This window comes from Zeus faber (genome assembly GCF_960531495.2).
Source record: "Zeus faber genome assembly, chromosome: 17".
NCBI classification, from domain to species: Eukaryota; Metazoa; Chordata; class Actinopteri; order Zeiformes; family Zeidae; genus Zeus; species Zeus faber.
Genome location: NC_137204.1, coordinates 17776200 through 17788490, shown reverse-complemented (window position 1 = coordinate 17788490; position 12291 = coordinate 17776200). Strand labels below are relative to the sequence as shown.

The 12291-nt window shown below is 45.0% G+C and overlaps 1 protein-coding gene across 1 annotated transcript; it reads left to right on the top strand.

The window, feature by feature from the left end:
• Positions 1 to 479: 479 nt before the first annotated feature.
• prlra (prolactin receptor a) lies at positions 480 to 9817 on the top strand (the record flags this gene model as incomplete). The annotated part of the gene is made up of 8 exons (XM_080017627.1): positions 480 to 549; positions 1333 to 1465; positions 3649 to 3818; positions 6552 to 6718; positions 8004 to 8145; positions 8295 to 8391; positions 8537 to 8606; positions 8750 to 9817. The coding sequence occupies 8 exons, from the start codon at positions 480 to 482 to the stop codon at positions 9815 to 9817; spliced, it is 1917 nt and encodes a 638-aa protein (XP_079873753.1).
• Between the last annotated feature and the right edge of the window lie 2474 nt (positions 9818 to 12291).

Below are 12291 nucleotides of genomic sequence, written 5' to 3'. Positions count from 1 at the left end.
TAAACTGTTCCTTGAAAAATCAAAAGCGGTAAATCACAGTTACAAGAATAAACAAAAAATATAGATTTTCAACCCAAAATCATCGTCAATTTTGTCCGATTTTATTCTTCACTCCTGTTGTCTCTCTTTTTTTGATGAATACGCAACCTTTATGTTTTGTCTTTGTTTTTGCCTTCATTCTTTGTCTTTTGACAAATGCACCAAAGTTTGTGGAGCGGTCCGGGCTCAGCCAAAATTAGGCATACATACAACAACTAACCCATTAAGAGGCTGCTTGCCTGAATGTTGTTTTCTTAAATAATTGGGGTTTTTTTTTTCTGGTGCTTTAACTGGTGCTTCCGTGACCTACACCCTCAAACCTACCGAGACACTTCATTCGAACGGCAGCACCCCAGGCTCGATTCCCCAGTCTTCACCTTCCTGCTCTTCTTCTCTCTTCTCCCCTTACAGCGCCATTGAAGATGGTTTGAGGCTCCACGATGAAGAGCGCTGCAGAGTCCCTGCTGCTGGTCGCCGCGCTGCTGCTGGTGGAGCCCGCCAAGGCAACTCGTAAGTAATGCAGCCCAAAGACTCCACCCGTGGAGTGGCATTGAACGGAGTGAGCCCACTGTGTGAACGCACTCCCGATTGATCTCAAAGAGGCTCCGTAGCGGGTGTGCCCAAGAGAACGTCCGAACTGGTTCTATGGGCCACATATGCCGAAAGGCCACAAATGCTTAATGCCGAAAATGGGCGGCATACCCCTTGAAGACCATGGTTTCTAACGGTGGTGGTCATGCGGCCCTGGTGAGCGGAGGGTTCCCGGTTCGATGCCCGGCCTGTGTACAGCAGGGTGCCCGCCGTGAAGCGCCCGCCAGTGTCAAGTGACCAACCTGTTCCTCACAGTTACCACCTTTCAGTGCTGGTATCAAACCTGAGGTATCGTCTGATTATACGTACTTTTACTGAACTGCATTGACTACTAGTTAGCCTTCTAGCTTGGGGTTATTAGAATGTAATGCTTGTCATTAAATAATTTCTTCTGCATTAAAAGTCGAACATACCATACATCATATGAAATGTATGATGTGGCTTCTTTTGGTATCATATTTTTAGTAATGAGGATCTTATGCGATACCAATGCCCTATTGCACCTGGTATCAGATGTATTGCCTATACCAGTATCACTATTGATCCATCCGTAATTGTAGCCGTTATAGCTTTTATTGCGGTGCATTAAAATGATTTTACAATTGAACAATTTAAGATATTATAGATTTACCTGCCAAACCTTCCATAACAATGCAATAGTAATTTGTATTCTGCATTGTCCTTCCTTTTAATTTCTCTAAGGCTACACATCTCCAGGAAAACCTAAATTAACCAGCTGTCGATCCCCTGAGAAGGAGACATTCACCTGCTGGTGGAAGCCAGGCCATGATGGTGGGCTGTCGACCGCCTACGCCCTCTACTACCGAAAAGAAAAGTGAGCGCCTCGCATTCGCCAGCGCGTCCGATGATGCGGTTACACATTCTGTTTTCTGTCGTTAGTTTTTATTCCTTGGTCAAAGAGAGGTTTTGGCCAGGCTTTGGCAGGAATGTTGAGCAGCTGAATCCTGTTAAGGTTGGCTTTGAAGGATAAGATGTCACTCTAATATCATAGCAGGATAAGCCATTTTTCGGCTTATCCTGCTTGATCTATCTGTTTAAACACCACAGTGGAACCTCTTACCAAAATAAAAATCAAGTGTTTCCAGTAAAGCGTTATGACAATTTCAGTCCTTAGGATTCATGTAATCATACATATACGTTTGAGTAAGGTAAGAGCTACTGCTGTTAAGACCTGGTTACATCAGCCACTCTTAACTTATTTAAGGTGGAATGTGAAAGTTAACTTTGTGTCACTACTAGTTAACTAACTAAATCTGGTTGCACCATTTGTTCTTCACACAATACTTTGTGAGGTGCATACTCTCTGTAAAGACGTGATATTATGTCTCCTTTGGTTCATTCAACAAGCAGTCTTCAAATTTCTAAAGGGGAACTACTCCTGAACAGTTGATATTTCACAAATTACACTATAACAATAATAATTGCATTTCAGAAATTATTCCAACAGATTTGTTTTAGTTGTGTACAATACTGAACAATAAGCACGTCAGTGCTTTTCATTATGCGCCCTCATATATAATTGTGTACATCTTAACATATATTTATAAAATCGAAATTTGTCGCACAGAACATGTTGGCCAGCACAAGGTTCATTATTGTCAATGAGTTCATTGATACAATCCAAAAAGTCTGCGATTTTGTTGCTGATCCTGCTATTCCTGGCGAGGAGCCGGCATAAATATTTAGGTAGCCTCATACATTTGGGAATGTTTTAGTTATGTACTTTGGGGCATCGTAGCAATATTTACTATCGCTTGTGTTGTCATTTAATAGACACTTCCTATGAAAGTAGGCTTAGCTCAATCCTGCGTAAAGCTGGTACCACCAGCCCCATGGTCGAGTGCCGCTACTCAAGGGAACATACCTTACAAATGGTAAACGGTAAATGGACTGCATTTTATACAGCGCTTTTCCAGTCTTGCGACCACTCAAAGCACTTTTACAATACACGCCTCACATTAACCCATTCACACAAACACATCGATGGCAGCAGCAACCATGCAAGGTGCACACCAGCTCATCGAGAGCACGGGGGATCGAACCAGGAACCCTCTGATTACTGGACGACCCGCTCTACCTCCTGTGCAACCGTCGCAAGTCTCAAATAAAATACAGATTTTAAGGAGGAGGGGGAAGGATCTTCCTGAAATTATTGTGTTTACTGCGCAGTAGTGTCTGTGTTGTCCTGTACGCCTTGTGTGACTGGTTAGATTGCTGCTGTGCTTCCAAACTGGATTTAGGTCATCTCGTCACATCTGGTACCTTTTTAGCCTAGTGAATCAAAATGTGCCAGTATCCCTTGTTATCATTCAGCAATCACTATATTATCAACAAATACCATATGAGCTTGTATTTCCAGGATACAGTTGTCTCTTTTAAAAAGCTGTGTTTCGTTATTATGACCTGTTTGTTCTGGATGTCTTTTTTGCAACGCTCAGACAAAAATATAAAACAATATACATACTCAATTATTCTGAGGGAGGGCAGATTCCTTTCTTTTTTTGGTTCAAAGATAGAATCATCAATTTGCAGAGGGGCGACCGCCTCTCGCAGCTTTGTGTCAGCACGTTTTCATTCCGGCTGATAAGCTGATGACCTCTGATTAGCACGCGCTCAGCACGAGACGGAGGAGCTTATCATTAAAGTCGGCTGCACTGAATACCGCGCACGCTCAACCGGCGTAGTTCCTGCCCTCCGTGACACATGGCGGCCTGCCCCCGTCGTGTTGGGTCCGTCTTCGTCCCACACAGACACGCATTTAAGAGATGAAATGATTCACGGTGGGTGACACTCATTTGAAATGTATATATATATTTTTTTTTTGGTTTGTTATAGGATTATAGGAGCTGAGATGTAAGATCAAATAAAAACAAACCTGACGTTCTGGAAAAAGGAAGGAACTCGGGCCAGACCTACATACATACTACATACAGGACACCAAAGTTGAAATTGCGACTGACAAAAACGTATTCTACTGCTGACCTCTATCTCTCACAGCTCTGAGGTGGTGTACGAGTGTCCAGACTACCACACGGCCGGGGAGAACTCCTGTTTCTTTAACAAAAACGACACGTCAATCTGGGTCAACTACAACATCACCGTTGTGGCCACCAACGCGCTGGGCAGCAACTTCTCCGACCCTGTGGACGTGGACGTTGTCTACATTGGTGAGCGAGCGTTTTGTCTCTTTATCATTCCTTATTTTCCGTATCTTCTCCACATATTTTGGGGCTCTTTGATTTTGGCCTCGCGCTAAAACATGAAAGCAAAATGTGGCATTTAGCCATGCACTGTTTTTTGGCACTATTTATACCAGATATGTTCCTAGCCAATGGTAGTAATGGCTTGTTTTATTTAATATTTGATAAAAAAAAAATATATATATATATATATATATATATATATATGAAATGACCATTTTCAAAAGTCTAGTTTATGTTTATTCTATGCAGCCTCTCAAGAGGCCGCCAGAAATACACTCAATAGACATGTGGACTTGATTGAGCTATGAAAAAAGGTCTTTCTCCTTCATGCAACAACCCCACTTTTATTTCAATCGCTCAGGCATTTAAACTTGACAACAAAGGAAATTTTGTTTGATTACGGTATCTGAGTGGAAGCTTTCGGTTGACAGTGGTATGTAACAACAGATTTCATTGGGTGTGTATAATAGTGAGTAAAAAAAACACGACCCTCTTGCCATCCAGAAGGACATCCTGTGTAATGAGGTTAACAATAACGCTTAGATTCCTTCCGGAGAGGAATGTAGTACCAATCGATCCGCATCCATTCATCTATATATCTGAAAAGCAGGACGTCCTTGTCCTCAGCTGCTGACCTTCTACTGCTTGTTTTTGTGCATCTTATTTTTGTATATCAGTACACACAGTGTTTTATATCAAGGGAATGTTGTGTCCCCTCCTGTTTCGCGTGTCCCTGTGTGTCTCCAAAGGTACTGGGGTGGAGGTGGGGGTGGGTGGGGTGGATACTGATACTAGGAGACCATACCATGTTTACTGCTCCCGGTAAGAGGAACAAGAGCAGATCAAACATAATCTAGGCGGGCACAGTGTGCTATCACTGTCACAATGTGTTTTACAATATTTGTTCCCAGGGACATTGAGTAAAAGCCACTGAAGTATCTGCAAACACATTCCATTTGTCTTTGTTGAGGAGAGAGGATGTTTTTGTTCATCTTGCGTTAGGAGCCAGAAGTTAAACCTGCTCATTTGTCCTTTAAATGGTAAAGTTTTGCAGAGGAGTTTACAGTTAAATACATGACAACAATGTGCTGCAAATGTCATTTAATAGAACTCAATAACATTTCATTTTGAACCTCGTAAAACATTAGGAATAATAGTGCTGGAAGTATTTATTATGTTGTGCAAGTCTTTTGTACTGGATATGTTTAAAACTAGTTGTAGCCTAATATTCATCTGCTCAATTAGAGAATTGTTGAGACCACTGAAAATGTGCAAGGTGATTCCAAATATTCGCTTCCTTTATTGTACTAAATATAGCTTTCAATGTAGAGTCGTATTTATTTGACACCTTGTGTGGTGTTTGGGTCTGTGGGACCCGTTTTCAATGTTTACTAAAAGTGAATGATTTTTGTTGTTTTTTCAACCTCCTTGGCTCATTTTCTGTGAAGAACATGTAAAAGAAGACTGTGGCCGTTTCGCCCACCACGCGCCGCCCCAGTGGCCTTTTCAGGGACCTCGGGCACAGAGACACAAAAGACGGGGTCGTAGACACCAGTTTATTGTAGAGAGTGAGCTAGTTGGAATTAGGCCAGGAGCCGATAGACACGTGTCATGACAGGGCTCCTCTCCTTAGTGTGGGTGGGGATGGGGTTTTACCTGCTGCTAGTTAGACCAACCAACGAGCAACAGGTAAGCAGCCACCCTGATCCTGGGTCCCCAATTACCTAGACCCAGGTCAGGTGTGGCTGCTCAAACCACACCATCCCCACACCACAAAGACATTTTCATTGAGTGCACATTGCGCACACCCTACACATTTACGTATATGGTGTTTGGATCCACTAGGCCAGAGGGTATGAACGTGTGGGAGTTGTAGTTGAAAACAAGTAAACATGGTAAAAGTGAAAGAAAAAGGGTTTGTTGTGTACTCTTACTGTCTTCCTCCTGCGTGTGTGATACACCACTAATACACACTTTCCAAGAATATTTAAATAAGGAAAAGGTCGCGATACATTTTTTTTTGTATGTTTTGTTCACCCTTTCAGTGGCTTCAACTTAACCTCCGCACATCATTGAAAAAGGAGGATATTCAAGCTCTGAATGTGTTCAGTGTATTCAGCTGTAACATTATTATCATAAAAGTTTGTGGAAAAAAACGTTGTAAGATGACGACAGAGCTCCGCAGCGTTGTCTCAGCACACGGCTTACGTGGCTTGAAGATTAAAATGTCTCCCACGCGGCCTCGTGCCGTGATAACACGCTAATTGACGCCGTCCGCACGCAGACAAGTAGAGACTGTTTACACAACGTACGTGCGTCTCCTGATATGTGGCGCTTTTTATCGCATTCAAATGTCACATCCTACAAACTATAGCCCGGATGCATTTTCAAGGTTGTCTCAGCTTAGTCCCCCCCCCGCCTCGTTTTCACAGGGCGACCAAACATCTCCCTCTCGGTCAAAACTGTAAAATCTAATCAGATCACTCCTTATCTAAAGAATTTTTAAAACTATTTTTCTCCAAAACGCTTTACTCAGCGCACACACACACACACAAAAAAAATACAAACTGGGGGAGTGGGTTAATCATTCGCATATATACAAGAGATGCCGTTGATTTCCCTGTGAGTTGTGGCTTGGTGGGGGGGGGGGGCGCTCGAATGAACCCGACTCGCTCACTCCCCCTCCGCTCTCTCCAGTCCAGCCCCACACTCCCGAGAACGTGACGGCGACGGTGACGGAGGACAAAGGCGGCACCTTCCTCAAGGTGTCGTGGGAGCCGCCCCACAAGGCCGACACCCGCTCCGGCTGGATCACCCTCATCTACGAACTGCGGGTGAAGCTGGAGGGGGAGGAGGAGTGGGAGGTGCGTCATTAAAAAAAACCCGTTATTCTTGCCGTCTGTTCGGGTGAGTTCAAACAGGACGCTAGGACATTCCATCGCGAACAGCCTTGGGTCCTCTTCTCATTTGTGGAGGATGTCATTGTGGGCCGGGATAAGGGTGTTACGTCATGGGACAATGAATCGATCCCGGGGTTATACAATTAAACAACAAACAGGACAAATCACTGAACACAATCACACACAACCTTCGGCTGTGCCGCATGGAGCATTTCGGTAAAGGTAAGCCGGAAGTAGACGGCACACGTTCCCGGGTTAGTTCTTACTCAGGGAATTTGGTGGGGTACAATGAAGCGGTGGGGGCTGGTGAGATATGTAGAGATTTATTTAATTTTTTTGTCTTATAAAGTCGGAGGTAAAGATGTCGCTGGTAAAAAAAAACAAAAAACCTAAAAAACAATGGCATTGTCAAAGGGGGTGAAATCCGATTTTCTACTTTTGTTCATTTATTTTACTTTCATTACTATTTTCACTGAACTCTGTACGTTCAAGACGTTTGTGTACCATCTTAGCCTATTAAAAAAATTGTCGTCTAGCATAGGACGATTTGATTGGGCGACAGGATGGTGCACACATAGAAAAAAACGAATGGCAGCGGTAACTAAGAGACCGAGGGAGAGCACTGAGCACACCTGTGCACGTGGCTGTGCATGCATAAGTGGAAATAGTTAGCTCTGAATTGACAGGTGCGTGACCGCAACTTCTAATTTGCGTAATAGCGCATATAAGGAAGTTCCTTCTGCCAGGCTCAGAGATGGAGAAGCGGGGGGAGACGATTCGTATGAGCACATCCAAAAAATGAACCATGGCCCCTAAGGGTGGGGGGAAAAAAGGGGGGGGGGGTTTTCTGAAATAGAAGTTCTTTTTTTTTTTATAAGTTGAACAAAATGCCTTTCCTTTACGTCACGTCTCCGAAGTTATTGCGGCCGGTTGCGGTACGGCAGCGGTGAATATCCACTTTGGCCGAAGTAAAAAAAGAAAAACAAGTGGCTCGATATAGAAGTCTATTTTCTATTTATAAATTGAACGGGGGGGGGGTGCTTTGATGTGCACATGGGTGTAATCTCCTGCTCCAATACCGTCCGGGCATCCCCGATGGAATTGTGGATATTGATCACCGTGTGAAACAAGGTTCGTTCCCGGAGAGCTCGCGCTGCGTAAATGTCGCCCGCCTGCGGAAATATTATCGACCGCTGAACCAGAGGCTTATTTCAGCCGTTCGTTGTCTGTGTGCCCGTACGACCTCTAGGAGCACCGGGCCGGTCAGCAGAAGACGTTCAACGTCTTCGGCCTGCGCTCGGGCGGGACGTACCTCGTTCAGCTGCGCTGCAAGCCCGACCACGGCTTCTGGAGCGAGTGGAGTTCCACGACCTACGTCAAGGTCCCTGACCGTAAGAGGTCGCAGATGCCAACACTGCAACCGCCTCAAAATACACCTCGCCGTTGACATGGATGTGTGCGCGAAATTGACATGATTTTAAAAGGGCAACGACGAGGTGGGAATGTGAATGCGCTGAATCGCAGATGTGATGTATTCCAGACACGCCCCAGGAGAGGTCGCTGTGGATCCTCATCGCCGTCTTCGCTGCGCTCGTCTTCCTCATCCTCACGTGGCTCTTAAACGTCAAAAGTCAAAGGTAAACGAATATTGAGAAGTCCCTCAAATAAATTGGTCAATGTTTTTCAGATTTTTATTTTTTTTTTTATTTTGAGTTGTGGAACATTCGTTGCTTTCTCAACCCCCTTTTTGCATTTTGTAATTTTGTCTCTTCACTTTCCAAGTGTGAAGCATTGCCTCTTGCCACCGGTTCCTGGCCCAAAGATTAAGGGATTTGATAATGAGCTACTGAAGGTAAATCAGTGACACGCACGCTTTTATTCGATCATATAAAAAGCTGACTTTTGCCAATAACAATGGATAATAGAGTAGCAATCACAAAACCTTTTTTTTTTTTTTTGGCAACCGTCCAAACTTCAAAACCCCTGTGTCTTTAGAACGGCAGACCCGAGGAGGTTTTCAACGCCCTGGTGGTGACGGGATTCCCCCCAACGTCGTTTACCGACTATGAGGACTTCATGGTGGAGTACTTGGAGATCAACGGCCAGGACGAGCAGGAGCTGATCCTGGAGGGAAACAAGGAGGGGATCCCAAAATGCAAGAGCTCCCCGTCCGACAACGACTCCGGCCGCGGCAGCTGCGACAGCCGCACCCTGTTCGTGGAGAAGTGCGGCGAAGGGGAGGTCAAGGAAGAGGGCGCGGACAAAGAAGCGGGGCGCCGGGGAGAGAAGGAGCGCCGGCGGCACCAGACGGTCTGGGAGGAGGAGGGCGGCAGCCATGTTCGCGGAGAGGCCGTCGGCCCCGACGCGCCCCACGGCAGGGTGAAGACGTGGCCGTCGCTGTTCCCGTCGCCCCCGGAGCGGCGCGGCCCGCTCGGCGCCACCAGGCAGCTCTGCCTCTCCGACGGCTCATTCCGTCCATCGGCCGTCGCCTCCGACCCGGACCCGAGCGGCTACGGCGCTGAAGAGAACACAGATCCGAAACCGGGGTGCCGGGAGTTCCACCGCGGCGGGAAGCAGCCGCGCCGCCCGCCTCTGCAGACCCAGCTGCGCCGCCAAGTCTCCCACAGCGACTGCGACATCCCCGGCACGGGGCGCGCCGGCGCCGTGCGGTTCCCCCGCAGCCAGTTCACGGAGTACGTCGAGGTCCATAAAGTCAGCCAGGAGAACGTTTTGGTGCTCCAGCCTCTTTCGTCGGGCCACGGCCACACGGAGGGTCACGGCCACGTGCCGCACGGGGAGGACTACAGCAAGGTGAGGGAAGTGAGCGATGGCAACATGCTGCTGCTCCAGAGGGCGGTGGACGTGAGGGCGGAGGAGCTGGGACAATGCCAGTGTGAAAACTGGGAGAGGAGTGGGCTGACGGAGAGCTGCTACACAACGTCCCCCGCCCAGGTGACGGGGAAGCCGAGCGTCTGCCTCCCCACGACCACGCCGCTGCAAGGGGAGATGGTCCTGGCCGCTAACGGCTACGTTGACACCGCCAACGTGCTGCCCACATATTAGGCACTTTGCGGCCCGGCCAGCAGGCCTGACACACACTGCAGGACCTCGCTAAAATGAGAATAAAGACTTTCACGAGATATTATTGCTCAGCAACTGGAGGAAGCACAACTTCTGATACAGAGTCACTCTATTGACCGTCACGTGAGGATCTTCTCCTGTGGAAAAACATTTAATTTCAAATCACTCCATGAAATTCACTGTGAAGAAACAAATGAAACTATATTTTTTATATTCCAAAAAACAGTTTCATTTCAATTGTTTAAAGAATTAATGATTATTAATGATTGAAATCACTTTTAGTGATTGTGATGGTGGTATTTATGTTATGACAACTGATTGTTATCTGTTGTATGGGTTGGATTATTATTCCCTCAAGATGATTCCACTGATAACATAATTTCTGTGCACTGGTGAAATACGGGTAAGTGGGAAATTATTCCTGTAGAATCAGGCTGCATAAAGCTAAAATGTAAATGCATCATCTTGAACTTTTGTATCTTTATGTACCTGTAAGACAAATAATAAAGTCTTAAGGCTGATTACTAGATCAGAAAATAAAGATAAAAAGGAGAAAACTGAATTGTTTCCCAGACCCGAGGAGGGTTTTTCATGTACAATATATAAAACAGTGGTCTCAAACTCAAATGACCTGGGGGCCAGGATTTTAAAAGATTTTATTTATTTATTTATATATATATTATATATATATATTTAAGATCTATCTTATGATCTATTTAATTCTGTTTTATATTTTGAAATAAAGTACATTTGTTTGGATTAATTACGCATCGTGATTTGAAAAAAATTGTTTGTGGGCCAGATTTATCAATATCTTATCACCGTGTAGGGACCACATTAAATTGTCTCGCGGGCCGGATGTGGCCCTTGGGCCTGTAGTTTGAGACCCCTGGTATGAAACATTCAATCCTGCATTGACCTGTTAATTATGAGGCTGTGCTAAGAAATAAAATAAAACATGAACATCTTCCTGTTTGTGTGACTAGCCTTTAAAACACGGCTGTGAACAAACGTTTCATCAGCATATTCACCTCAGGTGGGCAGTCCTCCGCCCCAGGACACCAGCACTCCTACAGCTTGAGGCGCTAACAAGCACAGTACGCCACATGGGGGCAGCACTCCGAGCCTCAAAGGGCTTTAGTCCACTCTGTACATAACAATAATATTCATTCTATAATATTTGTTCAGGGAATTTATTTTGAAAGTCCATATCAGAACATTATGAAGATCTAGGAGCGGTGCCACTGGCATCCATTTAAGGCGAAAATAATGTCTGGAAACATGGACTTGCCTTCCTCTAAAATTGCTTTTTTTTTTCTTTGCGTGGTCTTTGTATGTTGTAAAACAGAAACTTGGAGAGGATCCTCCTCCAGTCCCTCAGTGCACCAAGTGATTAAATGGGGGTCAAGCGGGCGTGGCTCATAACCTTTAATATGACTCATTGCACCCCTGGGTAAACCCCTGGGGGTCATCACATTTCACTGCATCAACACGTATGTATGAGCGCATGTATATTAATGTGACAAATAATCTTGCGGCCGCCTGCGCGAGCACCTCGTCTTGAACTTGATCACAATAACAAAACAATAACAGAGGCCTGTTAATGGTATTCCATGTAAGGTATTTCAGGTAAATTACTTTGTCAAATGGTTTTGGATGTAGAAAAGAGGAAGGTTTCATGTTTTTTTGGTTTTTTTTTTTGGTAGAATCAGGTTTATGATTGACTTAAGGGAGTGATCCCCATTGGCTGCAGGCCTTCCACCCACCTGGCCTCGTGTGTGTGTGTGTGTGTGTGTGTGTGTGTGTGTGTGTGTGTGTGTAAACGTCCTAAATAAGATAAGATAAAGATACTTTATTAATCCCCAAAGGGAAATGTCAGTGTTGCAGCAGCAATGACTTACATGACAAAACACACATAATGTACAAAAACACACGTTGGCTTTTCTCTCTCTCTCTCTCTCTCTATATATATATATATACACAGTATATACACACACACACACATACAGTATATACATACATACAGTAGATACACATATATACATATATACACATATACACATATAAATATGTGTTTATACATATACATTTAAAAGAAGTACTGAACTGTATAAAAATAAATAGAATAAAATACAATTTAATTTAGTGAAAGATAAAGCTTAAAAGTGGAAGTTAAAGGTAAGGTAAAAATGCCCAATGTCCATTATGCTGAGCAGCTTATGCAACATCCTTCTCTCCCCAACCAGCTCTAGAGGCTCCAGAGCGGCCCCCAGCACAGAGCCAGCCTTCCATATCACTTTGTTCAGTTTCTTGGGAGTCGCTGGCCCTAACGCTGCTGCCCCAACATGACGACCGCAAAGAAAACTGCATGAGGCACAAGGGACTGGTAGAGGATATGCAACATCCTCCTGCACACACTGAAGGACCTGAGCTTCCTCAAGATGTAGAGTCTGCTC